The sequence below is a fragment of the Metarhizium acridum genome (assembly GCF_019434415.1).
Source record: "Metarhizium acridum strain ARSEF 324 chromosome Unknown scaffold_577, whole genome shotgun sequence".
Taxonomy (NCBI): domain Eukaryota; kingdom Fungi; phylum Ascomycota; class Sordariomycetes; order Hypocreales; family Clavicipitaceae; genus Metarhizium; species Metarhizium acridum.
The window spans coordinates 139,286-164,504 of NW_027094045.1; the positions used below are offsets into that span (position 1 = coordinate 139,286).

The following is a 25,219-nucleotide window of genomic DNA, read 5'->3' on the forward strand; positions in this document are numbered from 1 at the left end:
CGCCCAGGTCAAGACCACGTCACGCCCACGCCAGGGCGTGTGAGATGGCGCAGCGGAAGAAAACTTTTCCGATCTTGTCAGCGCATCGCCAATTGGAACAACCTCACCCGAGCATTTGCCTGCTTCCCAGCCAGCCCTGTACTTCTCACCGTCGACAATTCAATCCATTGAGTGCGCACCCCCGTGTTCTGCTTCGAAGACCGCGAACCGATCTAACCTCGCTCTCTTGAGTACAGGCCACCATGTCTGCGCCAATCTTCTGGTCCACCCCTCTCAAGTACTGCCGCTGGGCAGCTCGTGAACGACCCGCGCTTTTCTGGTCCGTCATCATTGGCGCCGCCGGTCCCATCGCCATGCCTATCGTGCCTCCGATCCGAAAGTACTTCGGGGATGTTGACCCTGCACCTATTCCCGTTACATATCCCGGTATGACTGGCTCCGAAGCTCTAAATACAAGAACGGTGCGATAGGGACATGAGGATAGAGGCTAATTTGTATCAGTTCCTACGGGTCCTCGGAAACAGTTGACAGGCTATGACGATTAGAAGAAGAAGAAGAAGAAGGGGTAAATACGGAAGGACAACATCGGGGGTAGGAATGTGGCACTAGATATCCACGACAAATACCCGTCGTGAACCGTGTACAAAACCAGCGGCGTTTTTGAGATCGACGTGCACAGAGGGCGGCAATTATCGCCTGCTACGCAAATTACGGCTCAACTTTTTTTTAGTTAAATCAACATCTTGCATGCAAATACTTTTTCTGCAACACTGAATATCTTCCCGGGCTATGCTCTCAGCGATCTTTTCTGCCTTGTCCAAATCTAGAATGTTCCCAAAAGGGCGAAAAGGGTGCCAAAAAAAAAAAAAAAAAAAAAAAAAAAAAAAAAAGGGGGGCTTGCTATGAGGCAATAAAACGGTCGTCAAAACTCCCTTTCTAATTAACGTCAGGTTTCGTTATGTCCTCTCTCAAAGACAGTATGCTATCACGATGATTTCTACCTGGTTTTCGGTTGGGAAGAACCAGACTCTATCGGTCTCCGCGACCAAAATTCCATTCATACTGCGTAATTTTTAGTCAACAAGCTCTGCCCGATGGAGTGTTGGGAACTTACCACTCTTCCGTCCTCATCTCCGGTGTATAGACAAGTGGGCATGGGGGTAATACAAGTGATTCCGGCATCCGTGTTGTCCTGTGTGTCACCCTTAAAGTCGATATGGTCTAACCTTCGAAGCAACTCCAGTGTCCACTTGCCCGCAAGAACACATTTGCGCCAAACATTAACCCGTCCCTTGCTGTGTCCAGTGAAAATAATGCAATTCTCCAGCCACTCATCCCCAGCGCCTTCGTAAAATGCACAAGAATACACATAATCATCTTGCTCTCCACAAACGTTTTGGTCTAGGACGAGCGTTCCATTAAGCGTGTACAGGAGAACGTTCGGGCCTGAGCACAATAAGACTTCTCCAGAAACATTATTCATAGCAGCACACTCTACAAGCCGCACTATCGGCAGCTTGCGGATAAAAGTGAGCTGGTTGAGATCCCAAAGGAAGGCTTGTCCATCCGCGGACGCCGTAACAAAGGTACTAAAAGCTTTGCTAACAGCCATAGCTGTAACGAGAGTCTTGTGACCAAACACGCTGGATCGTGGAACAAGTTCTACAGGTTTGCCAACAGATGTATGTACCGTGTAGACTGATACAACACAGTCTTCACCTGCAGTAATTAGCGTTTTGGAGTCTGCAAAGCAAGCGCATGAAATCTGTCCGGTGTGAAGATTCTCAAATAATCCAGCAGGCTGGCGATAGGTTAGTATATAAACGCTGCATCTATGCGGAAGGAGCATACCTTGCGATTGTCGCTGAAGAAGAAGCGGATGCTGTTATCTGCATATCCCCACTCCAAAAACTTATCATACGGTGCAAAATTCAAGCGGAATGCCGATGCGCATAACAGCCGGTCGAGTTTTTGGGCGTATATCAAACTAGATACACGTTCATGGCTCTCTGATGCAAAAATTAGTTTCCAATATCTCGTTGGATTCATGCCGAGGAATTGCTCACCTAACAGGGGCCGGGGTAGAGATGTCAAGGAGAAAATAGATGTATCCAGTCGTCTTGTCGGGCATTGCGTGTATTCCCGAGCCGGATGGGGCTTGTTAAACACTTGATGAGGCGTCTGCCCGAAATTATGAATAACACCAGCTGTTATAGCTCTTTCATTTGCATCCGTGATGCGATCCAAGTCGCTTGCGCCAGCGTACGAGAGATGGTGGAACACATTGAGATTTTCCACAGCTGCCTCCCCTCGTTGCTTACATCCGAAGACGAGATCAATCCAAAGATGCAAGTTTTCGCTCACATACGGGCTCTCCAATGCCTCCCGGTGCTTCGCAATGAATATCTTCGGGTCTCCCTTGGCCCACGGTGGAAGTTTGACGTGATCGACCTGGACACCGGTGCTTTGCTTACGACCGAAATCATATCCATTGATATTTGTCAGGAATTCAGGGAGGCAGAAGAACTCAGGAATAAGCTCTCGGACGTCGGTCTTGTTCTTAGACGAGGCAGATGCCCAAGCGTCAGCAACTGATTGGAACAGCCGGTCTGCATGATCAAAACTATCTCCTTGAACAAGAAGATACGACTGCACGAATGGAGGAAGTCGAATAAGGTAAGAGCTGACAATCATTGCAGACGAATAATGAGTACCATAATGAAATGGTGTTTGACCGATCTCCTTGAGCGCACTATACGTCTCAACAAACCCAGGAACTCGCGCTTGGGTTTGAGCGCCCATGGGCTTTGACAAATCTCGAAATGTTGCCGGGTCTTCAAGGTCCAAGTCCTCACTCGTATAGTCCGCAAGGATCCATGGAAACACTGGATATTGTGTCAAGTCGTTGAAAGTCCTGCCTGCCATGGTATTAACCATCATAAGGTAGTGAAAGTTGGATACTTCGCCCCTTTGCCATCGCTTCACAATTGGGTTCGATGGCGAAGAGTTGAAAAGCGTCCCGATTCTGGAACCTAAACCTGCACCAAATCCTTGGGGAGACTCGTCAACCGTCTTGAGTGCTTCGAGCCTCCAGGCGTCTTCCGGATTTGGCAAGGCATTAGCCGTGCTCGTGTGCGGCGCCTTATGCAGTAACTTGCCGTACACAGTGTCTCGAACAGCAGAGTTAATCATCGTAAGCAAATAACTACGGCCATCAGTGAAAAAGATTTCAATCGCGACGTCTCGGAACAGGAATCGTCGTTTGGAGAAGCTGATGACATCATGCCACTTCCAATGGCGTGAATCTTGATCACGCATGCCAGCAGTTTGGCGCTTCTCGAGCGTCTTGGTCCCGGTAACAACCATGGTGAATGGATCTCGCTCTTCTGGTGGTGCTTGCCAGACATTGACAATATCTCCGCTTGCACACTGAAATACATTGTCCATCATGTATAGGGCATCTTTACCGACAATAAGAATGCCTTCGCAGGCTTCTAAGCCAGTGATTCGAGACATGTTGTAAGCAGCCTGAACCTGATCTCCGTGTTCCAATCGCCTCATGACCTTTCTGTTCTTGTCCTCAAAAGTATCCTCCCCGTCAATTGGCTCATTGGGGTCGTCCACCAGCTCAAAGTCATCCTCGGCGACGAATCCGCCTTCTTGTTTGTCCGACACAGAGTCGGGTTCGACTGTCGCTGCCGCGCCGTTCCCACCAGCGAGATTGGTGGACGACAACGAGCGGCTAGGCGTATTGGTCGGTGGTGTAGAGCTAATGGCCGAGTTAACCCGGAGAGGGACTGATGCAGCCTCTATTGCCTTTCCCTTGGACTGGTACTTCTCATCTATTCCAGACGTATCTGGCAGAAGTCGCAACCGCATACGATTTCGACCTTCGGTTCTATCGAGCTTCCACTTCAACGGAGTAGGTTCGCTGAAAACCGCGCCAGGCCGTCTCAAATCCTTCTCCATCTTGCGATACGCGGCTCCCAAATAGGCCATGTCATCTTGTTGGTCTTGCAGGAGCCTCTGATACTTGAAGTACTCCGAGTTAAATATGCTCTTCATCCAGGCGGTGTTGCCAACGTCATGATTAAGAAGTGTCTTGCTGGCATTGACGCCATCAGAGTACCAAACTTTGAGCTTGTGCTTGCGCTTGGAGAGCCTACTTCTAGCACTCTCCGCCGTGCGTTGATTCTCAACAATCACAAAATCTTCCCATGTCTTGGCAATGTTTCCAAAGAACAGTCTATCAAGCGATGGTCGGTGTTTGTCCACCCATAGAACAAAAGTCTCATCATCCACTTCTGTCAGCTTTTGAAAATCTCGCGATAGCTGTCTCTGGTCGGGAGTGATGCATGAACGAATGAGGGCGGCCGATTCGTCTGGCTTTTGTACCATGATGATTCTGAGAAGGTTAGCCGCTGCAATCCTGATCGATGTTTTGCCATCAATAAGCTTCATGTACAGCTGATACCAAAAGAGTCTGAAGTAATCATCGTCGTTGTCAAAACACGCAAGGATAGACATCTGCCAATATCCGAGCATGTTCATAAAGTCCTTGGCCTCTCTTTCCGTGACTTGAGCGTTTTCCAAGTCCGAAAGCTTCAGGAGTACGATTCTGAGCAGGCAACTTCGAACCGTAGATACTGCCTGGCTGCACAAGCGAACACTCTTCAGGTTGGAAATATCCGGTCGCTGAAGATATTCTAGGATAGAACCAATAAAATCAATTGCAACCTCGGCCCCGTCGATAAACCAGCCCTCGAAGATGGCTTCGGACATTTGAGAACAGAACCGAGAGATATTGGTCAATAGGCGAGGTTCACAAAGTGACTTTTGGTTGGCGTGAATTCTGTTCGTAAGTTGCCCTAAAATCTTTCTCAAAAGGTAGGACTCAAAATACGCTTGGTGCTCTTGAAAACCAGGAGGAACCTTGGCAAAGAGGGAAAATCCGGAGAAGTCCTTCCTATTCCAGACTTGGTCCAAGAATACTCGGAGAACAAGCTCTAACATTCCGTCGAAGACTTGTCCACCAGAATTTTGGCCACTGGAGTCATTCGGCTGCCGTGAATGTAGCTCCAGGTGTGCCTGGTCTGCCGAGCTCGCTTGCTGGGCTGTAAGAAGCACAAATGATGAGGCTCGTCGCAGCGGTGTGCCTTTAGGAGGAGTTGACTGAGGCGACGGTAACACATCCACACTGGTGGTCCTCACGATCGGTGCTGGAGCAGAGCCCCTTCCAATAGGTCGAATAATGACATCACTACCTTCAAATGTCAAAGCCGAATCTCGAGAGTTCAGTTCAACGTCTGGCGTGACCGCGTCAGTGCTCACGATACACGGATAGACTGCGGTGAGCAGCATTCGCATCCATTCTGAAGAAATGACAAAGTCTCGGAAGTCAGCAGATCGTTCTTGCAAGTCCAGCAAAAAACGGATCACGCCAAGTAGCACATCTTCATCAGACAGTGAGCTGTCAACTTTCTGTGGGTTTGTCACTACAGCACGAGTAAGTTCATCATCCATTAATCTGCATATACTTGCACGCACTCACTCTTATGTTCTACTGGAAAGAGGTTTGTCGCTTTGGCCCCGGAGTCACTGACATCACCACCCTTGGTCTGTGAATCGCTCTCATCCAGGCGGTTCATCACATCCCTCAACCCGTGTTGAAGCATTGACGTTATAATCACTAGTGATTCCGGATATGCAACTTTTCTCTTAGAGAAGAGGGTGAGCAGCGAAGAGGGATCAACGGCTTGTTCCAGGCTGATGTTGGCAGCATCGTAGCCAAATAGAATGCTGAAGCAAATGGGCCACAGCTTGGCGTTGGCCCAGAATCGCTTCAGTTTACTAGCCATGATTATGAACCCGCCGGATTTGCCAGAAAACTTCGACGTATAACTAGAGCCATGAGAAACTAGAAGCCTAGCCAGAATCCTAGAACCGTGCATGACAACTTCAGCATCATCGTCGGCAAGGAGGTACAGTAACCACTAAAAATAGTTAGGCAAACGATCTGTAACGTGTGCAAGCTAGCTCACCTTGTTTGTCACAGTCCTTGCGAATTTCTTGATGTGATTTATATTTCCCTTTTCGCAGAGAATGCGGGAATACATGCCCAACACCCGCACTCCAAGTTGTCGCCTAGAGAGAAATTTGGTGCCTGCAGGCGGTGTGGCCATCCTTATAGAGTCCACCGCAATCTTCTTCGGCGTCCCGGGGGTGCCTGGTCGTGGGGTTGAAGACAAGGCCTTGGGAGTGCGCGGATTCGAATTCGGCGGAGAGTGGAAAGCATACGTAATGAATAGTGATAGTGCTCGCATGACCTCCTGGCTCAGGTTTGATTTGACCAGTATCTCAAAGGCAAGCATGAAATGTGAGACAACATCCTCGGAAACGGCTTCCCCTTTCATAGCATCCAATAGACGCTTTACGATTCCTTCAGCAACGTTAGCATGCTGTGCATGGCGTGGGAAATGTAATGATTTGACTTACTCATCCGTGTTAGTCTACGACTATTAAACTCGTGATGCTTACTATTTACTGCAAATGTCAGAAATTGCTTATAATACAGCTCTTGAATTCGGGATGTTGATTTCCGCCAAATGTCAAGGTCAATGAGCAAAATGCGATATGCCAAGGGATTGACAATGAAAGAGTCGATGGGTTCTGCATGATTGTAGCCAACAAAGCCAAGAATAAGACTCAGAATACGAAACAACAAGCTGTCTCGATCCTCATTAGATATCAGCAGCCGTTCTGCTGCTGGTTCACCAGCGATTTGGGCGCCATAGCCAGCTTTGATTCGTAAGAGCATGCCCAGTATACCGTAACCATTGTCTCGTTCCATGGCTTCACTGTTTCGCCAGCTCTTGCGAATACAATGAAACATAATTTCGATGGATCTAACGGTCTCGTCCACAGTAGTGGCCCGCTCCAACAGCTTCAGCGCAAGGGGGGTGAATCCAGCGAGTCGCCAAAGGTTCTCGTCAAGATAGGATGGGACAGCAACGATTGGAGTTCCACGGAATGTTGCCATGCCCTGCGCTCTGAACAATGCATCCGGTAGACTAGGTACAGCACAATTGATTGCCAACGGTGCGCCTTCTTGGCTCGATGTACGGAACAGGTTTCGAGTTGATATGCGCGGAAGAGATCGCAGAAGACCAGTATCAAGATATTGAACATTTTCTGGGAACGTGGCCGATGGAAGAATGCTCAGCATGATTCTATACTCTGGTAGGAGCGTGCTTGCCTTGTCTCGAACCGCGCGCAGTATATCTGAATTCTCGTCCTTTCCAGGATGGGTAATCTCATTGCGCAGACCAAGGGTGGCAGAGGTCTCATAGGTTTGAAAGCCGCCCAAGCTGTCTTGGTAATTTCCTTGATACCTAGGGCCGAGTCCGTAATGCACTGCCAAGTAGTCGTCGCTGAGGACGTCTTCAAATAAATGGGCCGAAGCAAGAGACCATCTTGAGACAACCCGTCCAGGGCCAACTTTGCCAGATAACTCCAAAGGGGTTCCCAAAAAAGCCTGAACCGGATTTGTCTTGTTATGACTTGAGTTAAAGGATGCGAAGCTCTCGTTATGGTCATTCGACAGTGGTGGCGTCAGAGGATAATTGCAACGAACTTGCTCTGCGAATTCTCCATTAACATACAAAGACGCCTTGCTAGCCGTCATAGTCTTGGGTCGTCGGTGCACAATGGCAATATGATACCACTTTCCCTCGCCAAAGGCAACGGACTTGAACCTCACACTTGGTTTGTTCGAATACACAGAAGTCTGCAGTATGAAGTTGTGGGTGTCCCGCTCCAGGTACATGAGCACAAAGCATGTTTGAGAAGCATCGAAAACACCAAACAAGGTAGTGTGAGATGTAGGATCGAAATTTTCAATCCGTATCCATGCTGTAAAGGTGTAGCCAGCAGTTGACTGGGGAGGAAATGGCCGGCCAAGGGTAGATAGTTCAAGAGACGAATGGCCATGCAAGGATAGATCGAACTGAAAGAACGGTGGGCCGGCATACCTAGACATCATTTCCAAACAAAAGTCGGCAGCATCAGGTCGTGACGCGGCAAGAAGGAATTGTGTATCCGCAGGCTGGTTGACGCCTAGAAACATGAGCAATTTGCAAATGGCGAGCAGTCGTTCACGTTCTGATATGGCCAGAGACACTTCCTGACCAAAAGCCGCATGTAGAAACTGAGACAGGACCCCTGTCGAATGAACTGCAGCCCGGTTGAAGATTGAGTCTGAGATGGCACACAGAATCGTTTCAAGAACGAAAAGGGAGCTTGGTGTCGCAGGCGAGTCAGCCTGACGTGGTATGGCCATCCAGAAGCTGACAACTGGTCGAAGAATTTCTGGAAATTGGATCACGGAAGTAGAATTGACGACATCTCGCACATTAGGTCCAATGTTTTCGGCCGATCGAGCCAGAACCAGGTCCCACTGATCGTCGCCATTGTATGACGGAGGCATCTCCTTGTCACCATCTCCGTTAGAGGTTGATGTCGGCGTCGTTTCGGCTTCGGGCCGCAATGGTTCAGCAATAGACTGACAGAGTAGATCCAATGCTTCATCGTCAAGTGCAAATGCAAGCAGTTTTCCAAACACATGACAACTGACCCACGGATCAGGTTCGGCACCCCCTAGTCCAATACTAGCAATGACTTGTTCTAGAGCCTCCCATCCGCCGCCGGCGACGCGATAACGAAAGAATCTCTTATTACCAGAGTGGTTGCGCAATACCGAAGACAGGACGTTCAAACTGGCTCCCAGCAGTTTAAACAGCGACATCATGTCAGCTTGGCTTCGCTTTTGAGGGTCGTAGAAGCCCGAGAAAACGCGCAGAACGTCGAGGAGAATCTCAAAGCCGCGGGCGTGTCGAAAGTCGTCCTGCAAAGCCGGCGACCCTGACGCCGATACATGTTGATGTATGTCCCTTAAAGGCTGAAGTAGTTTATCAATCTCGGGGTATCCGTTGTCGGCGGTCAAGGATGCGACAGTCGCAAAGCCATCGAGAAGGTTGCGCAGGATTTCAAAAGACTGTGATGTGACGGGGGCCGACGCAGAGGTCGAGGACCGGTAACGACGAGGATAGGACGACATGGTCATTTGACGAGAACGCCGCGGTCATTCCAAATGCTTTCCTTCTGCTCTCCTGAGCCCTGTTCAAGGGTCCAGGCTTTGGCAGGTCAGTGGCGGCATGGGAGAGCCAGGAGGCCTTGGATGTTGGCGGGTGTCGAAGTCTTCCAAAGTTCGGAGCTGCACCTGGGATCTGCAGTGCGCGGGGCTCATCAAGCTGTGGCAAGAGGCAGGAGCTGTCGAGACGGACAGGCAATGGCGCCTGCCCTAGAAGAGGCTGGAGCAAGTCGAGTGAATTCGTCGGAATGTTGGAATTGACGGGGAAATAGCTCAGCAGCAAAGGTTTTAGGTAGATGTGGTCTTGAATGATGGATCCTTGTGTTCGTAACGCATAATCGCGTCAGAGCCAAAAGTGGGAGCTTGCCTGAGCGTCAAGTCGTCAGCCTTGTTGGGGTGGCTGAAGAGTCTTGATGTTTGTAGCAGAGCCAACACCCCACCCCCACCCTTATGCCACAAGATAATGGGGCGCAATAACCGCACATAAAGGAGGCCACTCTGAGTCTCTGACTCCGCCCTTTTCTTTGGCTCCATACTGGTAATGCCATTAGTACTGTTTGCTTCATTCCCAAATTCGAAATGCCCCTGGATAAAGAAGGGTCTTTATGGCCGGCGGGCTGCAGAATCTTGTCGAGCCATCCAGTACCTAGCTAGGTACTTAGTTGTATAGCACTAGACACCAGACTCATTGACATGGATTTTCTCACGACGCATCATAAGCTCAGTTGCTGGTACCTTGGACGTCCTACAAATACCAGACACTCTATAAATAGAAACAAGCTAGCAATGGCAATTAACAGAAGGAAAATATCTATAATGCATCAAGGCAATTCTCCCATAAAGTTCCATCTTATCTCATCTCTAGGAATGCTCTGAAATATCCCTTCACATTATTTTGCCGTGTGAGAAACATGATGCTACGCACGCAATTAGGCATACTTCATCCAAGATGAGAGGCTTTACTTCAGGCTACTTGACAAGAGATAAAATATCAAGACCTTATCATAGAAGCAGCCGACGTGGCATGCAGTCCCGCATAAATTCCGGAATGCTGAGCTAATATTTAGTTTGAACTTCCAAATTATTTCCCCTTACCCTACATCAAATAATCGGCGAAGCGTCGTTAGTAAAGCAACTACTTCGTCAATGTTCTTGCGACAACACATTGTATTCTTGATCCTCATAACTCCGTACAAGAGGGTGGCGTTACCGAATGGAAAGTTATGAACTGGCCTGAACAACCGGGTTGCATCCGTCTGGTCACTTGAACCGAGCATAGCTGACACTTCTTGTTTGCGTCAGATGTAGTAAACGAATCTTGGTCCAGTTTTGCTATTGCGCCGGAAGGAAAACGCTGCACCATTGTGAACAAGGAGGCGTGAATAAACAAACCAATGCTATCAATTAACAAAGCTGCGCTCTTCTTGGCTCCCAAAATGGCAACGTAAAATCAGTGCGACTGCTCCTGACCCACGGAGCTGAGTCTCAAAGCGACAGTGAGAGAGAATAAATTCAAGCTCACTCTACCAAGCTGCCAAGGAGGGAGACACGAGCGGTTTTTTTCCTTCCTGTTGGAGAAACCTGCGTACGAGATACTCAAAATCGGGCTTGAGGATGCGATTTCCAGAGACCTAAGGTGACGAAAGCCCTGATGCTGCCCCATATAGCCAGAGTGTGTCGGAAAGGGCACGAAGTCATCATGGATGAATACCATAGTTTACCTATCTCAGCACCTGACGACTTGGAATTGTGCCTCTCGGTAGCAAAAGAACGCGGCTGGCAGCCTGCCATGCTGTTACTCGCTCAGTATGGCAGCCAAATAAGTTGCCTCTTCACCTAACGGTACGATTGGGGCTCGCTGTGGTTATTAAAAGCTTGTTGGATGAAGGTTGCGAGATTGGCCCCCAGAAGGCGCAACTAGCAGCTCAGTATGGGCATCTCGATGATGTTCAAACTTTGTGGGAGAGTAAAAGAGCTAAAACTTGCAATATCCTGGAACCAGAGCCGCCCATTTCTAGCGAGCCTACATACCCACATCATGTTGGCCTAGGGGGTTGCAGCCGGGAAGGCCACGTAGCCGTAGGGGAGTGCTTCGTGGAGCGGGATGCACAGATGCACAGAGAGAACTAAAGGCGCTTGAGGTAGCTGCCGAGAGCGGGCAGCATGCGGCTACTCAAGTCCTTGTTGGTATTGGGGGGAATTTCCGACCAGCCCACCACCGGATCGTCACTAAAGAGGCCTAGGTGGCTTTCTAGAAACTACATCTCAAAGGCTTGGAAGTTGGACGCGCTTTTGTCGAGCCAGATGTTCCGAACCCACCACCTGAAGAAGTAGCTAATGAACTACATGGACCTGCTATGCATGGCTACCCACCATGAAGAGGCAATATTTGTCTTGGATATGAATAGACCAGGTGTAACCTCTTCACCTAGTCGTTCTCTAGAATAGGTCAAGGTTTATCATGCTGCTTGTTAATGATAGTAGGGAGAGTATCTCAACAGCAAAGGTACATGTTGCAAGTGAGGCTGGCGGGCAGGGGCTGGCGATGGTCGAACGGATTCTCGAGGCGGGCGTGAATCCAGACTCGCTCTCCATTTATACCACAGCACGGCACATGGCGTTCCGCCCGCCTCAAAGAAAATTCCGAGGTAACATCCCTTCTTTTGGGGCATAGTGTAAGCCTGAGCTTGGAGGGCAAGGACTTCGCTACACCAGACAGATCACGAGCCTCACTAACACAGCCGCCGTCGTCGGCCGCGAGGGGCACACAGGAATATAGTGGGTGAGCTAAATAACTACGGGCCGATAGCCCTTGTGATAGCGGCAGAAGCCGGCGCCGTCGAGGTGATGGAGTTCCTTAAACATGGAGTAGATCTAACGATCGGAAATAAGACCGGGTCGTCCGCCTTCCCTCATGCAGCTCAGAACGGACACTTGGACGATGTCCAAACCCTAATGCGGTACGAATACCACAAAGTTGATTCGACTTTAACCAAAACAAAGGGCGCCGCAGCACTACATATGGCGGCTCCAAATGGTCGCCTCGACGTCATCGAATACCTCGTACACATGACTTGGGGTAGACATGAATGCACAGAGAAAGGGCGTCAGCACTCCGCTCAGCTTAGCCATTCTACGGGGGAAAGCAGAAGCCGCATGTCTCCTTGAAGGTGGTGCGGACCCCGATATTCGGAAGGACGACAAGGCTGCGATGCAGCTCGCCATCGAGACGGTGAAGGAAGACTCGGTCAGGGTGGTTCCACAAACGTCCAAGTTTTGTCTTGATGTGTTGAAAGGAGTACTTTTAGCAGCTATTAGAAAGGAGGTGGTTCGCCATAATAGTCCCATCGAAGCACGATGTTAGACTGATGGGCGACACGTAGGCTGCTCAAGGTTGCTCCCTCCTGAGTCCTGACGTACGCCATCGTTTGGCATCTCGGATACATTGGCTGGCCATCTTTTGAAGAATGCGAAGTGGTACAAAATTCTCTCGAAAAGGCCATCAAGCTGGCGATGCGGTAATCCGTTTGCGGGGAATATATGTGAGTTGGGACTGGTAGACACTGGACAGCGTCGAACACGAGGCCGACGCAGATGCGTGCGACTCAACGGGGAAGAACACCTACAACACCGAGTGCCAAGGACGGCGGAGACACCTTGCGCCGGCTATCGGCCCATGAGAGTGTTCATGTCTTTTGCACAGTCGGGACGCGTGTCTAGGTCCCGTAGTGTCGTGAAGCGGGTGAGTGGCGCACACGTTGTTCGGTCGCTTTGCCGCACGTTTTTACTTCAGCGGGCGCCGCATGCGCTTCTTAGCCATGAAGACGACGGAGAAAGAGCAGAGATGCTCAAGGCCGCCGGGTCACAAAGGCGGATCGAAACGCTGGACAAGATGGTCTGTCGCGATCCCCGCCGAAGCTGCCCATGCGGTTCACAGATGCTATACAGCAGGTTCAAGGTGAGCGTGATCACAAACATGACACCGTCTCACATGCCACACCCACGCGATGGGATATCAAAGAAACGCCATACCCGCGGGAGGTGTCTGACAAAGGCCAAAGGCTAAATCATTATCGTCGGCCGAGGACACCCCCTCCCTTCGTCAACATGCGGGGTACGGGCCACTTCTCTCGTCCGCTGACATTATGCCTTGCGAATATAGGTGTTGCTCTTTTTAGTATTCGTGTTGACAACTTGCCGGATTCAGTGTTGCTGGTTGCTATGAAAGTCCTACTAAGGAAGAGGAAACGAAGCTCTGTTCGCAAACTCCAAGCGCAAGTCGTAGCAATTCTCCCCAAGCCACGATGCTAAACCCAGAAATAATGCATCACGAATAAGATGATGATATTTAATCTTCTATAATTTCTTAACAAGTCATACAGTGGATTTGGCATGGTAAATACTGGAACTGGTATCTTTGGGGACCTTTCATACATGACGCGCCCGAGTTCTGCTTGACATGCTTGGAGCAGCACCTACGTTTCCACCAGTGTAGGCGGGCGTAACATAATATGAGCAAGTTTCATGTCGGCCACACAGTCGACTGCAGAGCCGACCGACAAAATCCATGATTAGCCAAGACATTGATCCATATCACCGGAAAGGCACGTGCCAAAGGACTGCCTGACGGTGGATCATGGTGATCAGGAGGACCGGTTATCAGCCAAATGTAGCAGAAGCTCAGCGCTAGCACATCAACGCCCCCCCCAGGTGCGTGTGGAAGACGTTGCATCGCCATCGCCGTCGTTCCGCTGTACACAAGCTTTGATGTCAAGGTGAACGGAAAAAAGGACGAGCGCTGGAGTGGCATGAATCAGAGGACCCATTTTCCCCGCATTATCGACCAGACGGATGCAGGGTCGTTGGCGCCGACCGGAGAGGAGGCGGTGGCTGTTGGCATGATTATTATTGTTTATGGTTATCAATGGACTTGTACACTTCGGTGCTTGGTACGTACGGAGCATAGGAACCTGATAAGTGCACCATGCCACATAGGTGGACTCGGAGCGTTGGAGGCAAGGCTCCGTGGTTGCAGGCGGAGCAACGAACCACGGAGAAACTCGTTGACTGTCTCATGTCAGGCACCAGGTGACTGGCTGGTTGACTGGTTGGCTGGCCAGCCTGGCGCTGGTCACTTCTTGGGTACGGAGTACTCGGTCATCCGAGACAATGCCAGTTCCATGTTGGACTGAACTCGAGGAATACCAGGCTGCCGACCAAGTCTGAGCGGTCCAGGGCAGCGTTGACGACTAGACCGGCAGCTGGCAACTGCCCGAGGTTGAATGCCGGCCAAGGCATCCGCCCGTTTGACGTCGTCATCGAGCACCAGTCGGAGTACTGCCGGCGTACACAGTACGGACGGAGAGCCCCGTCCCTACCAAGTCCAATAAAGCATCCAGGGTCACGTGCGTGACGTGTGTGGCCTGAGGCTGCAGGCACCGTCCCCTGTGTTACGCTTCGGTGCCTCTTATTGTTCCGTGCTTCGCCTGCCCGTCTCGCAGCAAATACACTTTGAAGGCGCCCTGTAGGTTCAGGCACGATGAAGCAAAGGGCAAAAGTTGAGGACCAGACATGCGAAGGTAGCTTGGGCCGTGCATCGCGTCCACGACGGGGTTGCACGCAAGAAAGCCGTCCGTTTTCGCCATACCCGACCAGCCTGTCGCTATCGCTCGTATCGCCGCGGGAACCACTTGCTCCAGTGCGCTCGCTCCTCCGAAACCGTGAGCCTGGCGTGTACCTGCTGTGCCTGGCCTGCGTATGCTGTGTACAAGCTGCTATCTGGTGCATCTGGCTGGCGCAATCACTGCGCCAGTGGCTGTCCCAATGGCGTCAAGATTTGCCAGCTCAGACTCCACCGCAGAGGCCGCGTGCCCCGGCGTGCTCCAGCATTAAGGATCCCATGTCGTGCGCTAGTCCCTCTCGGGTCAGATTAGCCCACGCCCTCGTCTTGGCCTCCCCCAGGTCCAGTAATGGATGCGTCACTTTGATACCCTGATGCTCTCCGGTTCACTTGCTGTCTGGTCAGTGGGTGGTCACTGTGACCTGAGTCAATGCCAACGTTCATGTCACCTCGCTTGCTGCGCTTACCTTATCTACCTCCCCAAACTGTGCTTCGTCTTCCTCCGACTCTCTTCCTCTTCTTCTTTCTTGTTTCGTTTCCGTCTCCATCTCCATCTCCATCCATCTACCATTCAACCCCAACTGCCTGACTCCTCTCATCGGCTTGGGACCGAATCTGATTCTATTGCATTTCAGGCTGTCCTTGCATTTCGTTTTGCGTTCGTGTCGCAGGTAGACCAACGCTCGGCGTTTGTGTAGCTGGCCCGATTATCGCTTCTACCAAGACAACCTGCATCACTTCATCAGCCTCATTAGTACCGCCGTACTCATCATGCACACTCTCGTTGCCGCGGTCGCACTCTCCGTGGTGGGTGTTGCTCAGGCGGGATTCAGCATTGAGACCATCCACAAGGAATCAGCTCCGATTCTCAGCTCTGTCGACGCCGAAGTTGTTCCTGACTCTTACATCATCAAGTTCAAGGACCACGTCAACGAAGCCGCGGCCAACGACCATCGTAGCTGGATTCAGAGCATCCACAAGGATGGCGAGGAGGAGCGTTTGGAACTCCGCAAGCGAAGTCTGGGATCCTCACCAGTGGAGGCTTTTGCCGGTTTGAAGCACACGTACAACATTGCCAACGGCTTCAAGGGTTATTCCGGTCACTTCCATGAGTCCGTCATCGAGAAGGTCCGAAATCATCGCGACGTAAGTTTGGTATCCATTTTCATGTGTAGAGCCTCCATGATGCACCCGGCATTGTCGGCCAATCAATCATTGCTGATCTAACCCCGCCGAATAGGTCGAGTTCGTTGAGAAGGATACTATTGCCCGCATTTTGCGCCCTGTCATCTCCGACGAGTCTGCACAGGAGGACTGCACTCCCGAGACCGAGAGGCAGGCTCCGTGGGGCCTTGCCCGTGTCTCCCATCGCAAGGGTCTTTCCTTTGGCACCTACAACAAGTACTTGTATGCCGCTGACGGCGGCGAGGGCGTCGATGCTTACGTTATTGATACTGGTACCAACACCGAACATGTCGACTTTGAGGGTCGTGCCAAATGGGGTAAGACTATTCCCGCTGGAGATGCCGATGAGGATGGCAACGGCCACGGTACTCACTGCTCTGGAACCATTGCCGGCAAGAAGTACGGTGTTGCCAAGAAGGCAAACGTCTACGCCGTCAAGGTTCTCCGCTCCAATGGCTCTGGCACCATGGCCGATGTCGTCAAGGGTGTTGAGTTCGCTGCCACCAACCATGTTGAGCAGGTCCTGCTTGCCAAAGACGGTAAGCGAAAGGGATTCAAGGGCTCCGTCGCCAATATGTCTCTTGGTGGTGGTAAGACACAGGCTTTGGACGCTGCAGTGAATGCTGCCGTCAAGGCTGGTATTCACTTTGCTGTCGCTGCCGGTAACGATAACGCCGATGCCTGTAACTACTCTCCTGCTGCCGCGGAGCTTCCCGTCACTGTCGGTGCCTCTGCTTTCGATGACAGCCGTGCCTACTTCTCCAACTATGGCAAGTGTACTGATATCTTTGCTCCTGGTCTAAACATCCTGTCCACCTGGATCGGCTCCAAGACTGCTGTCAACACCATCTCGGGCACCTCCATGGCCTCTCCTCATATCTGCGGCCTTCTCGCTTACTATCTCTCTCTCCAGCCAGCTGGTGACTCTGAATTCTCCGTCGCCCCAATCACCCCTAAGCAGCTCAAGGATACTCTCATTGAGATCTCCACTCAGGGTGTCCTGACTGACATTCCCAAGGACACCCCCAACAAGCTGGCCTGGAATGGTGGTGGTTGCAGCAACTACTCGAAGATTGTTGCTGCCGGTGGCTGGACTGGCAAGTCCAAGACTTCTGAGACGAAGCCGGTTGAGAACGCTGTAAAGGAAGAGATGAAGGTTCTTTCCAACAAGGTCTCAGAGGGCGTTAAGGACTTGGGCGACAAAACGGAGAAGTTTGTCGCAAAGATCCACGACGTCGTCGATAAGGAGATTGAGCACTTCATCTCCGAGATCTCCCTGTAAGACCTAGACTTACAATTTGACTAGATTTTACTTTATTTTATTTTTTTTGGCAGGGATTACACATGATATGCAGCATAAGGATCGGGTTTGTCCTTATTTTGGGTAACGCGATGCGTACTGAGGCGTAGAGTGTTGGATGGTATTATTTCTTTGTGTCTGTGTTTTATGTTTCCAATCTGCTATACAATCGTCAGAAGGCAGAACTTTGTAAACAATCGCTCACCTTCGCACCAATATATTTCCTTCTCGCACACGCGAAGCCTGGTTACGTGTAATGATCCACGAATGCACCTGGTTCCCGATGGATACATACCCCGAAGCGTTAGCCCAAGATACTAATCAACGTCCCGTGTGGTCAGCTACGATCGCTTGGTAAAGAATGGTCGTCTTCTGGAAGGAGTCGCGCCTGGTTCACCTGATGATGTCGCTTCTTATCATCTCTAATGTTTGCATTTGTCATTTGGGCAAGTCGCCCTAGTTGCTTCAGTGCGTCCGTCCTTCGTAGTGATCATTCATACCTTCCTCGCGCTCGAAAGAACACACAGATGCTGCCAGGCAACCAGTGTCCCGGTGTTGGTTTGTTCTCCCGTATCAACACTGATCAGCAGCTTCACTTGACTTAAGATGTTTTGATACCTTTTCGATTCTACATTTAAGGTTACAGGCTAGATTTTCTTTCGTCCCGATTCCGCACAATATCATTCTTGGTGGACTACTATACATTGAGCACATTATTTGAACGTTGGCTTTCTGACAGAGTTGAGGATGCTGCGACGCAAAAGCTCCCGAAGCACTTACCGGCGTCCCCTTGGCAGAAGCAAATCCACCAGCTCTATTGCCAGAAGAAGGGCTGATTTTGTAGTTAATATTGATGCAGCATCTGCAGAACGAGATGCCCATATTGCAGCCAACTTGTCTTACTATCGCGCTCATGGCCATCACAGACAGGATACACCGGGGGAATGGCCAAGCCAAGGTTCACATAATCTGCTCCTTCGACGGAGCAATACCGTCAACGGTCGACTAGAAGGTCCGCCAAACGGCATTCCGAAGAGGAAACAGAGTGTAAGGTTCACTGGCCCCAATGCCAGACCTCGGCGACAACTAGCTGCTCGAGCAAAGCCCGTGGTGCGCTCCAATCCATCGAAAGGGCCGACTTATGCTACAGGAAGGCGAGATAACGGCCGTCTTTCGCCTACGACATCAAACTATACGCAATCCATGGAATCGAACTATAAGCCTCGCACCAGCAACTCTTCAGTCATCCAAACAAGTGGGTATTTCCTCACGGAGCCTGCCAATCTCACTCCCATGCCGCCATTTTTGGGATCGCTCCGAAAATCCAAGTCCATGTATAGCCAGTCCGCGGGTTCAGTGTCAGGATACGACAACGATCACGTTCGAGCTGACGGCCTGAAGCCACTGCCAACAACACCTCTAACCATACAGTTTCAGGACAGGCAGAATCAGACAAAGCGGTACTCCATCAGGCGAAGTCTGCGCGCGCCAAAGTCCATGAGCTATCTCGAATTCCAGACTACAAAGCCATTGGCAGGAGGAGCTGAGAACAAACATAACGGATACTCTTCGCCAGAACAAGTGATGCACTCGAAGGGTTCTTTTCGGCATCTCAAGTCTCATTCCTCAATGTTCTTTCGGTCCAAGCATCGACAGCAAGAGAGCTCAACAGGATTGTCCAGGTCGCTGCGCAACAGCAGTGACAACAGCGCCGCGCTTTTCCCACCATTTCCGGGACATAGTATTCCTCCCGCGAAGCATACTGGGATACGGTTCACAGCTAGACGAGTATCGAGAAAGGTTCGAAATAAACTGAGCAGACTTTTCGGTCGGTCAAAGAGTACGGACACAAGCGGAAACGACATTGCAGTCGATCCATCCCAAGACACTGATGGCGACAGCTTCCACCGGAGGAATGACACCCCGCCGATTGAAGAAGCTTCTATGTCAAGAGTGACTTCTCATGTCCCTTCACTTCATGCGGTCCCGTCATACCAGCAGATGCGGTCACGTCAGGGAAGCTTGGAGAGCATCTCGCATGAGGAGAACATCCCCGCTGACGACAAGTCCCGTGTGACTAGTTGGACAAACTCGTCAGCAAATACTGTTATGAATTTTGGCGCGAATGAAGAGCACGAGTACCAGCGTCTGTCTGTAATCAAGGAAAATGGCATGCATATCCCATCATCTTCTCGCATTCCATTGGCGAATCCTACTGTGCCAGGAATGACAATAAATAGCCAGCGAGTGTATTCGGCACTCATGAAGAAGCTCACCAACACTCCCAATAATCCAGACGAGGTGCAGAACCGTGAATCGACAAGACAGTCGTCGGCCGAGTCGGTGCCTCTCGGACAAAGCCCTGGTGATCATGGCAACTCACAACCATGGTCTCCTCCGATTATTCGATGCATCGGGACAAGCGATGATGATGTATTTGAGGATACCAAAGAAGTGATTTCCTTGGACCTGTCAGAAGCAGGACAGGATCTCAAAACCAGAGAATCATTTCGCAACATGCCGAGGAAGCCGGCGTACAAGGCTTATCCGAATGCATCTGCGGGTGATGGAAAGGGGCTCTCACCGGCCAAGATTCCTCTACCGGAGTCGGCGACGAAGCAGTCATCTATTCGTGCTGACAGAAAGTCAACGTTTTCTCCCAGTTCAGACAATCACCTTTTCCGCACGACGAGTCCTTACCGTAGGGCAATTCAACAAAGTATGAAAGACTACCAAGAATCAGATCACACTCACGCCTTGGATACCAGGTATCTGAGTACTCTGTCTGCATTGAGTCTACCTAGTCGACGCCCAAGCACTGTGGGATCAGAAAGGGATGTGCGCCTAACATATGCTGAGAGCTTTTACTCCTTCACGACCGAGGAATTAACAACCGCCCGACCGGATGGACTTGCATCGCCTCCTCTTCGTAACGTTCGAAACGCTGTGGCGGGGGATGTAACTGTGCCAGTTGAGTCTTTTGCCAACATCGAAACACCAGTCCGCGGCCACGACATTTCGGCAGCAAGTTCGGTAGAATGGAAGGCCTGGCTCAGCGCCAATATGTCCAAGCTGGAAAAACCGCATGCAGTGGTGAACTCTCAATGTGAGGAGCAGCCAAGCAGTGCCGTGCCGCTTGCTGGGCACATGAGAGAGAGTGCCGAGATCGAATCACCAGGTGAAACCCCCAAGACGGCAGCAACAGGTACAGGAGAGGAGCTTCCGGGCCGCGTTGTCAGCTCACATGCTCTTGGAGCACGTCCATCGCCACCGACTCGGACTGGAAGTCCTCTCAAGCCTACAGAGGGGACAGCCGGACCCAATAAGAGGGACAGGGTTCAACATTCTGCATCGCCAAGCGTCCCATCCAGCCCGCTCCGGCATACCCCTTGCTCGACGACCTCCTTGACCAAAGTAGACAATGATAATACTCCAAATTCAAGCGACTGTCGGCCAGGCCTGTTGAGAATGAGGTCTGTGAACACAGTCCCTACGCCGGCACCGCAATCACATGATGGACTACCCTGGAAGCGATGCGATCAGGAAAACTCAAGAAGTGGACCACCTATCATGCCCAGAGCGACGCCAGGGCTTTCAGCTATACCTCAGCGAGCAGCTAGTGGTAAAGGGAGTTCGCCGGGAAAGTTGGGTACTGGTGCCTCGACATCCCCGCGCACACCGGAAGGGTCGATGCCCGTATCAAATAGCCCATTGGAAACAACCAAGTCCGAGTGGGACGCCCAGATCAGAGGAAGTAGGCGAATGGTTGATTTGTTTTTGAGCAGTCGTCGAAAGGCGATCCATGGGACGACGTCGAGGAATGGGAGCGAAAGCTTTTCGACGGCATTTCTGTAAGGTCTGTTGTTTGTTTGTATATATATATATTGCTTGTCGGCCAGGATAGCTATCAAGGTGAATGGAGCGGTAGATGTTTGGCGTGGTATTGAACTGTGTCGAAGCGTGCGGTGAGGCAGGCGTATGTGAAGGAACAGGGTCTCACCTCTGTCCGTCTCGGCTCCTGAAGTCGTTTGACGAGGCAGGACTGACATGTATTTCCCATAAGCGGGCCATGTCCTTGGGAAAGGACTTTTTCCTCTCACGGCTCACCCACTTGTTGTATTCGGTGTGGGTAACTTTTTCGTCGAGAATTCCCTCCACTTTGGCGGTGGCCAGAGATTTGATAAAGTCGTGCGAAACACGAACGTATTCCCTCAAGGCCTCCTTGACATTCAGCGTCGCGCCCGTCGTCCAGCTCAGCAAGAGAGGCTCTATGAGGGGGGCATCCGACACGCTGGGATGACTTGTGCCCAGGCTTGTCAGGAACCAGGCCGCGCCGGTGGTCTTGAGCACGCCCGCCACCAGGTCACGGACGGTGTCGAAGTGCGGCCTGCCAAAGAAGATGGTGCGTTGTTTGGACCACGAGTTTGAGTGGACGACGAGGAGGGACACGTTCAAGGCCGTGTTGAGGGGCCCGCTCTCCTTGCCGGGATCGAGGGCGATGCCGCCGACCGACGGGTTGGGCGCGTCGTCGTCGGGTGACGCTTTCCCGAGCGCCTGGAGGGTGGCCGTGGCGCCGTACGAGTGGCCCGCCGTCACGAGGTTGCCAAAGTCGAGGCGGGATGAGAACGAGCCCAGGGACTCGGGCGGGGGGGAGCGCGCGCTGGGGACGAAGGCGTTGGCGTCGACGCCTCGCAGCAGACGGATGGTCTCCAGGATCTCGGCGTCGCGGAAGGCGAGCTGGTGTCGCTTCATGGCGGGCGTGTCCACGGGCGTGTGGTTGGTGGGCGACGCGAAGAGGTCCGACTCCCGGAAGTGAAGGCGGTCCTTGGCGGGCCGGCCCGGCAGCTTGACCGAGGTGCCGGGGGAGGAGCCGTCGCGGTGCTCGATGGCGGCGACGACGGCGCCGCGCGACGCCAGCTCGCCGAGGTAGTTTGTGTAGTCGGTGCGGGAGGCGGCCATGCCGTGGGAGAAGACGACGACGGGGAGCCTCGCGCCAGGCCCGCCGCGCAGCAGCGGGACGTCGACCTTGGCGGGGATGGTGATGGCCCCGGCGACGAGCCAGAGGGCGAGCGTGAAGACGGGGCGGGCGAGGGCGTTGTCGAGGCGGGCGAAGCGCGCGTATCCCCTGGCCGTGAGGCTGACGGGCCGCGGGATCCAGGGGAGCGGCGGCTTGGTGGGCTGGGCGTCGTGCGACGCCGGGTAGTAGATTGTGAGGAGGAGGGTCTCGAGCTCGAACGCCGGGGCGAGGGAGCGTTTGAAGACGGGGTCGGCGACGAGCCGGGCCTGCGGGAGCGGCACCTCCATGTCGATGGCGCCGACGGCGTGAGGCCCCGTGTAGCCCGGGAGGCGGGAGGCGAAGGGCGGTATGGAGAGGGCCAGGCATGCGATTGTGTAGGCGAGGAGCGCCAAGAGGACGCCCGACTTCCAGGACGGCCGCGGGAGGGGCACGAGGCGTCTTGTGCGCAGCGCCGTGCGAGTGTCGTCGAGGAGGCGCTGGAGTCGGGTTCGTGATGGGAGCGCCCAGCGCGGCTGTGGCGCCGTGGACGTGGGCGTGAGCAGCGGCGAGTCGGGCGAGAGGGAGGACGTTGGCGAGAGGGATATGAGTTCGATGGTGGGCGAGGACGGAGGTTGTGAGACCCGTGGCATCGTGACGGCTGGGGGTTGCGATGGTTTGAAGATGGGTGAGGTGACGATGCGTGAGTGAGTGAGCGAGCGTGGTGGTGACGACGCGAGCTGAGGTGGGACCGGGTGAGTGTGGCGGACCGGGTGGGGCCGAGATGCCGCGGCAATGGCGGACTTTTTGCGGGTGGTGCCTTGATGTGCGAAACCAACGTATTGTTTCCGTGTCAGTGTCGCTGTGCCGGATGCCTCGGACGTGGACGCTTGTGGTTTCAGTCTGTTGTGAGCAAGGAGACGGGGCCGGCCGACTCGGGTAGCGTCGCGGAATTCGTGCTGTTCAACAAGAAAAGTGTCTGATGTCTCTGATGGGGACACGACTATGACTGTGCTTGGAAATCGATGGCCTACCCTGCAAGGGCGGTGTGACAAGTGTCTGGTCGATTCAAGTTGAGGCCAGCATCTTTTGTCCTACTTTGACAACTTTTCCCTCAACTCAACCTGTGCACCTTGAGCGCTAAACATGATGTCCTCTGCCACGGTCAGACTATCGCTGTCCGATTCGACCATGTTTCAATTCCCACCCAGAAGTGAGCCAGAGACTGTTCCACCGCCAGCCCCGGGCTCCACGTTGGCCGCCTCGCCGTTTTCCATACCGGCCTCAACGTTCCATGCCGCGTTGGATCTGAGAGTACCCGTCACCATTGGCTGTATTTATGCGACCGCAGTTGCAATGCTGAATGCGTACAACCGGTCGCACGGAAACAAGCCGTGGAGGATTAGCAAGAGCAGAGCATTTTTCTGGTTTGTCGTGGGCCACAATGTGTTGTTGGCGACCTACTCGGGCTGGACTTTCATGGGAATGCTGCGAGCTGCCCGGAGAACGGTTTGCAACCCATTAGCACCGGCAGGGCTGGCGGGAACCGTGGACAGCTTGTGCAAGATCCATGGAGCACCTGGGCTTGGAAATGCCATTGCATATAACAGGACAATGTCCAGATGGGCTTCTGAATCGCCCTTGACCAATCTCCTCGGCACTGCAGGTACGCCGGACCCTGCCCATCTGGGACGCTTCTGGAACGAAGGTCTAGCTTTCTACGGATGGCTCTTCTACCTGAGCAAGTTCTACGAAGTCGTCGACACCGCAATCATTATTGCCAGGGGAAAGACGAGCTCGACTCTGCAGACCTACCACCACGCCGGAGCCATGATGTGCATGTGGTCTGGAATTCGATACATGTCGCCCCCTATTTGGATGTTTGTTTTTGTCAACTCTGGCATTCACGCTTTGATGGTGAGGACCTCGAACTTTGCCGAGTTTTCCAAGTTGACGTCTTGTTTGAATTGTAGTACGCATACTATACATTGAGGGCCCTTTCCGTGGCAGTACCGCAGGCTTTGAAGAGGAGCCTTACCACGATGCAAATCATGCAGTTTCTGTTTGGGGCGTCCTACGCCGCCCTGCACTCCTTCGTCTCCTACACCATTCCGATTCAGACCTCGCGTCTTGAGGACAGTGCTGTTGAGCACCACGCTGGCTATCAAACCGTTTCATGTATCAATACGAGCGGCCAAACATCTGCCATTTGGTTCAACGTGCTCTACTTGGCGCCTCTGACGGTCTTGTTTGTGCGATTCTTTGTACAAAGCTACTTCCCTTCAGAGAAGGGCGGAAGCAAAGCCCCGTAAAGGGAAGCAGCTGAGAAGGCGAGCAGGGACGCATTGGAGGGCAGAAGTCTATGGTAGCATACGAGGTTCCAAAATCAAAAAGTCTGCGCGGAAGCGGACGACAAGTGTCAATCATGATACTTGGCTTTTGAGAGATGATGACAATGGCTCGACATTGCCAGTGTGGGATGCTGCAGTAGCCAAGTTTCGGGATGGTCGAGATGAATAGGGCCTTCGAAACAGCTTTCGCAACATGTACAGAATTAGAGATGGGTTCACAAGTGCGGCGACTTCACGGAGGCTGAGTAGATGGAGTTTGGCTGGAGAAAAATGACATTGTATCCGGTTAGATGCGAGATTGCCCGGTTGCCCTGTAGAGTTAGTGAACCTGCCCAAGTACGCGATTTTTGCACTGAAAATGTATGAATAACTCCTTGCTTTTCTTTCTGACAAGAATTGTCGATTCGCAAAGGCCGGATAAAGTGAGACTGCGTGTGGGAGCATGGGTGCTGCGATGGCCCATTGTGCACACCAGCCATTCACATCAACCCCAACTGGAGTCCTTGAAAGGCCTACTCGATCCGGGCATTGGCTTTTCTTGACAGCGTAGAGTTGACCCAGGGCCCTGACAAGTGCACAAAAGTGAACTGTAAGCCCAGTCGCCTCCCACGTGGAATATCTG

At 52.2% G+C, this 25,219-nt stretch overlaps 7 protein-coding genes across 9 annotated transcripts; 5 read left to right on the forward strand and 2 right to left on the reverse strand.

The window, feature by feature from the left end:
• The first annotated feature begins 138 nt into the window (after positions 1–138).
• Positions 139–1,063, forward strand: N19M_3 (n19m, NADH-ubiquinone oxidoreductase 9.5 kDa subunit). 2 transcript variants are annotated; one of them, XM_007812532.2, is made up of 2 exons: positions 139–426; positions 502–1,063. In XM_007812532.2, the coding sequence occupies exons 1-2, from the start codon at positions 243–245 to the stop codon at positions 543–545; spliced, it is 228 nt and encodes a 75-aa protein (XP_007810723.1). In that variant the 5' UTR covers positions 139–242; the 3' UTR covers positions 546–1,063. The 2 variants fall into 2 exon arrangements, with proteins under 2 accessions (XP_007810723.1, XP_065972580.1); XM_066122328.1 differs by having other exon boundaries at positions 139–171; positions 237–1,063.
• BPH1_6 (beige protein-like 1) lies at positions 139–9,491 on the reverse strand. Its single transcript, XM_066122329.1, has 7 exons — positions 6,496–9,491; positions 6,042–6,439; positions 5,552–5,993; positions 2,067–5,495; positions 1,852–2,009; positions 1,115–1,801; positions 139–1,062 (listed from the first exon to the last, which is right to left on the reverse strand). Exons 1-7 carry the CDS (start codon positions 9,119–9,121, stop codon positions 1,030–1,032), a joined length of 7,773 nt encoding a protein of 2,590 aa, XP_065972581.1. The 5' UTR covers positions 9,122–9,491; the 3' UTR covers positions 139–1,029.
• A 4,465-nt stretch (positions 9,492–13,956) lies between these two features.
• Positions 13,957–14,340, forward strand: J3458_020966 (uncharacterized protein; the record flags this gene model as incomplete). Its single annotated transcript, XM_066122330.1, has 1 exon — positions 13,957–14,340. The coding sequence occupies one exon, from the start codon at positions 13,957–13,959 to the stop codon at positions 14,338–14,340; it is 384 nt and encodes a 127-aa protein (XP_065972582.1).
• Positions 14,341–15,098: 758 nt separating this feature from the next.
• PRB1_2 (proteinase B) lies at positions 15,099–17,599 on the forward strand. The gene is made up of 2 exons (XM_007812534.2): positions 15,099–15,914; positions 16,009–17,599. The coding sequence occupies exons 1-2, from the start codon at positions 15,540–15,542 to the stop codon at positions 17,233–17,235; spliced, it is 1,602 nt and encodes a 533-aa protein (XP_007810725.1). The 5' UTR covers positions 15,099–15,539; the 3' UTR covers positions 17,236–17,599.
• Positions 17,600–17,697: 98 nt separating this feature from the next.
• J3458_020969 (uncharacterized protein) lies at positions 17,698–22,899 on the reverse strand (the record flags this gene model as incomplete). Its single annotated transcript, XM_007812536.2, has 1 exon — positions 17,698–22,899. The coding sequence occupies one exon, from the start codon at positions 22,897–22,899 to the stop codon at positions 21,250–21,252; it is 1,650 nt and encodes a 549-aa protein (XP_007810727.2). The 3' UTR covers positions 17,698–21,249.
• Positions 17,894–22,147, forward strand: J3458_020968 (uncharacterized protein). Its single transcript, XM_007812535.2, has one exon. It carries the CDS (start codon positions 18,001–18,003, stop codon positions 21,106–21,108), a length of 3,108 nt encoding a protein of 1,035 aa, XP_007810726.2. The 5' UTR covers positions 17,894–18,000; the 3' UTR covers positions 21,109–22,147.
• Positions 22,900–23,232: 333 nt separating the features above from the next.
• J3458_020970 (uncharacterized protein) lies at positions 23,233–25,135 on the forward strand. 2 transcript variants are annotated; one of them, XM_007812537.2, is made up of 2 exons: positions 23,233–24,163; positions 24,220–25,135. In XM_007812537.2, exons 1-2 carry the CDS (start codon positions 23,393–23,395, stop codon positions 24,556–24,558), a joined length of 1,110 nt encoding a protein of 369 aa, XP_007810728.2. In that variant the 5' UTR covers positions 23,233–23,392; the 3' UTR covers positions 24,559–25,135. The 2 variants fall into 2 exon arrangements, with proteins under 2 accessions (XP_007810728.2, XP_065972583.1); XM_066122331.1 differs by having other exon boundaries at positions 23,233–25,119.
• The last annotated feature ends 84 nt before the right edge of the window (positions 25,136–25,219 follow it).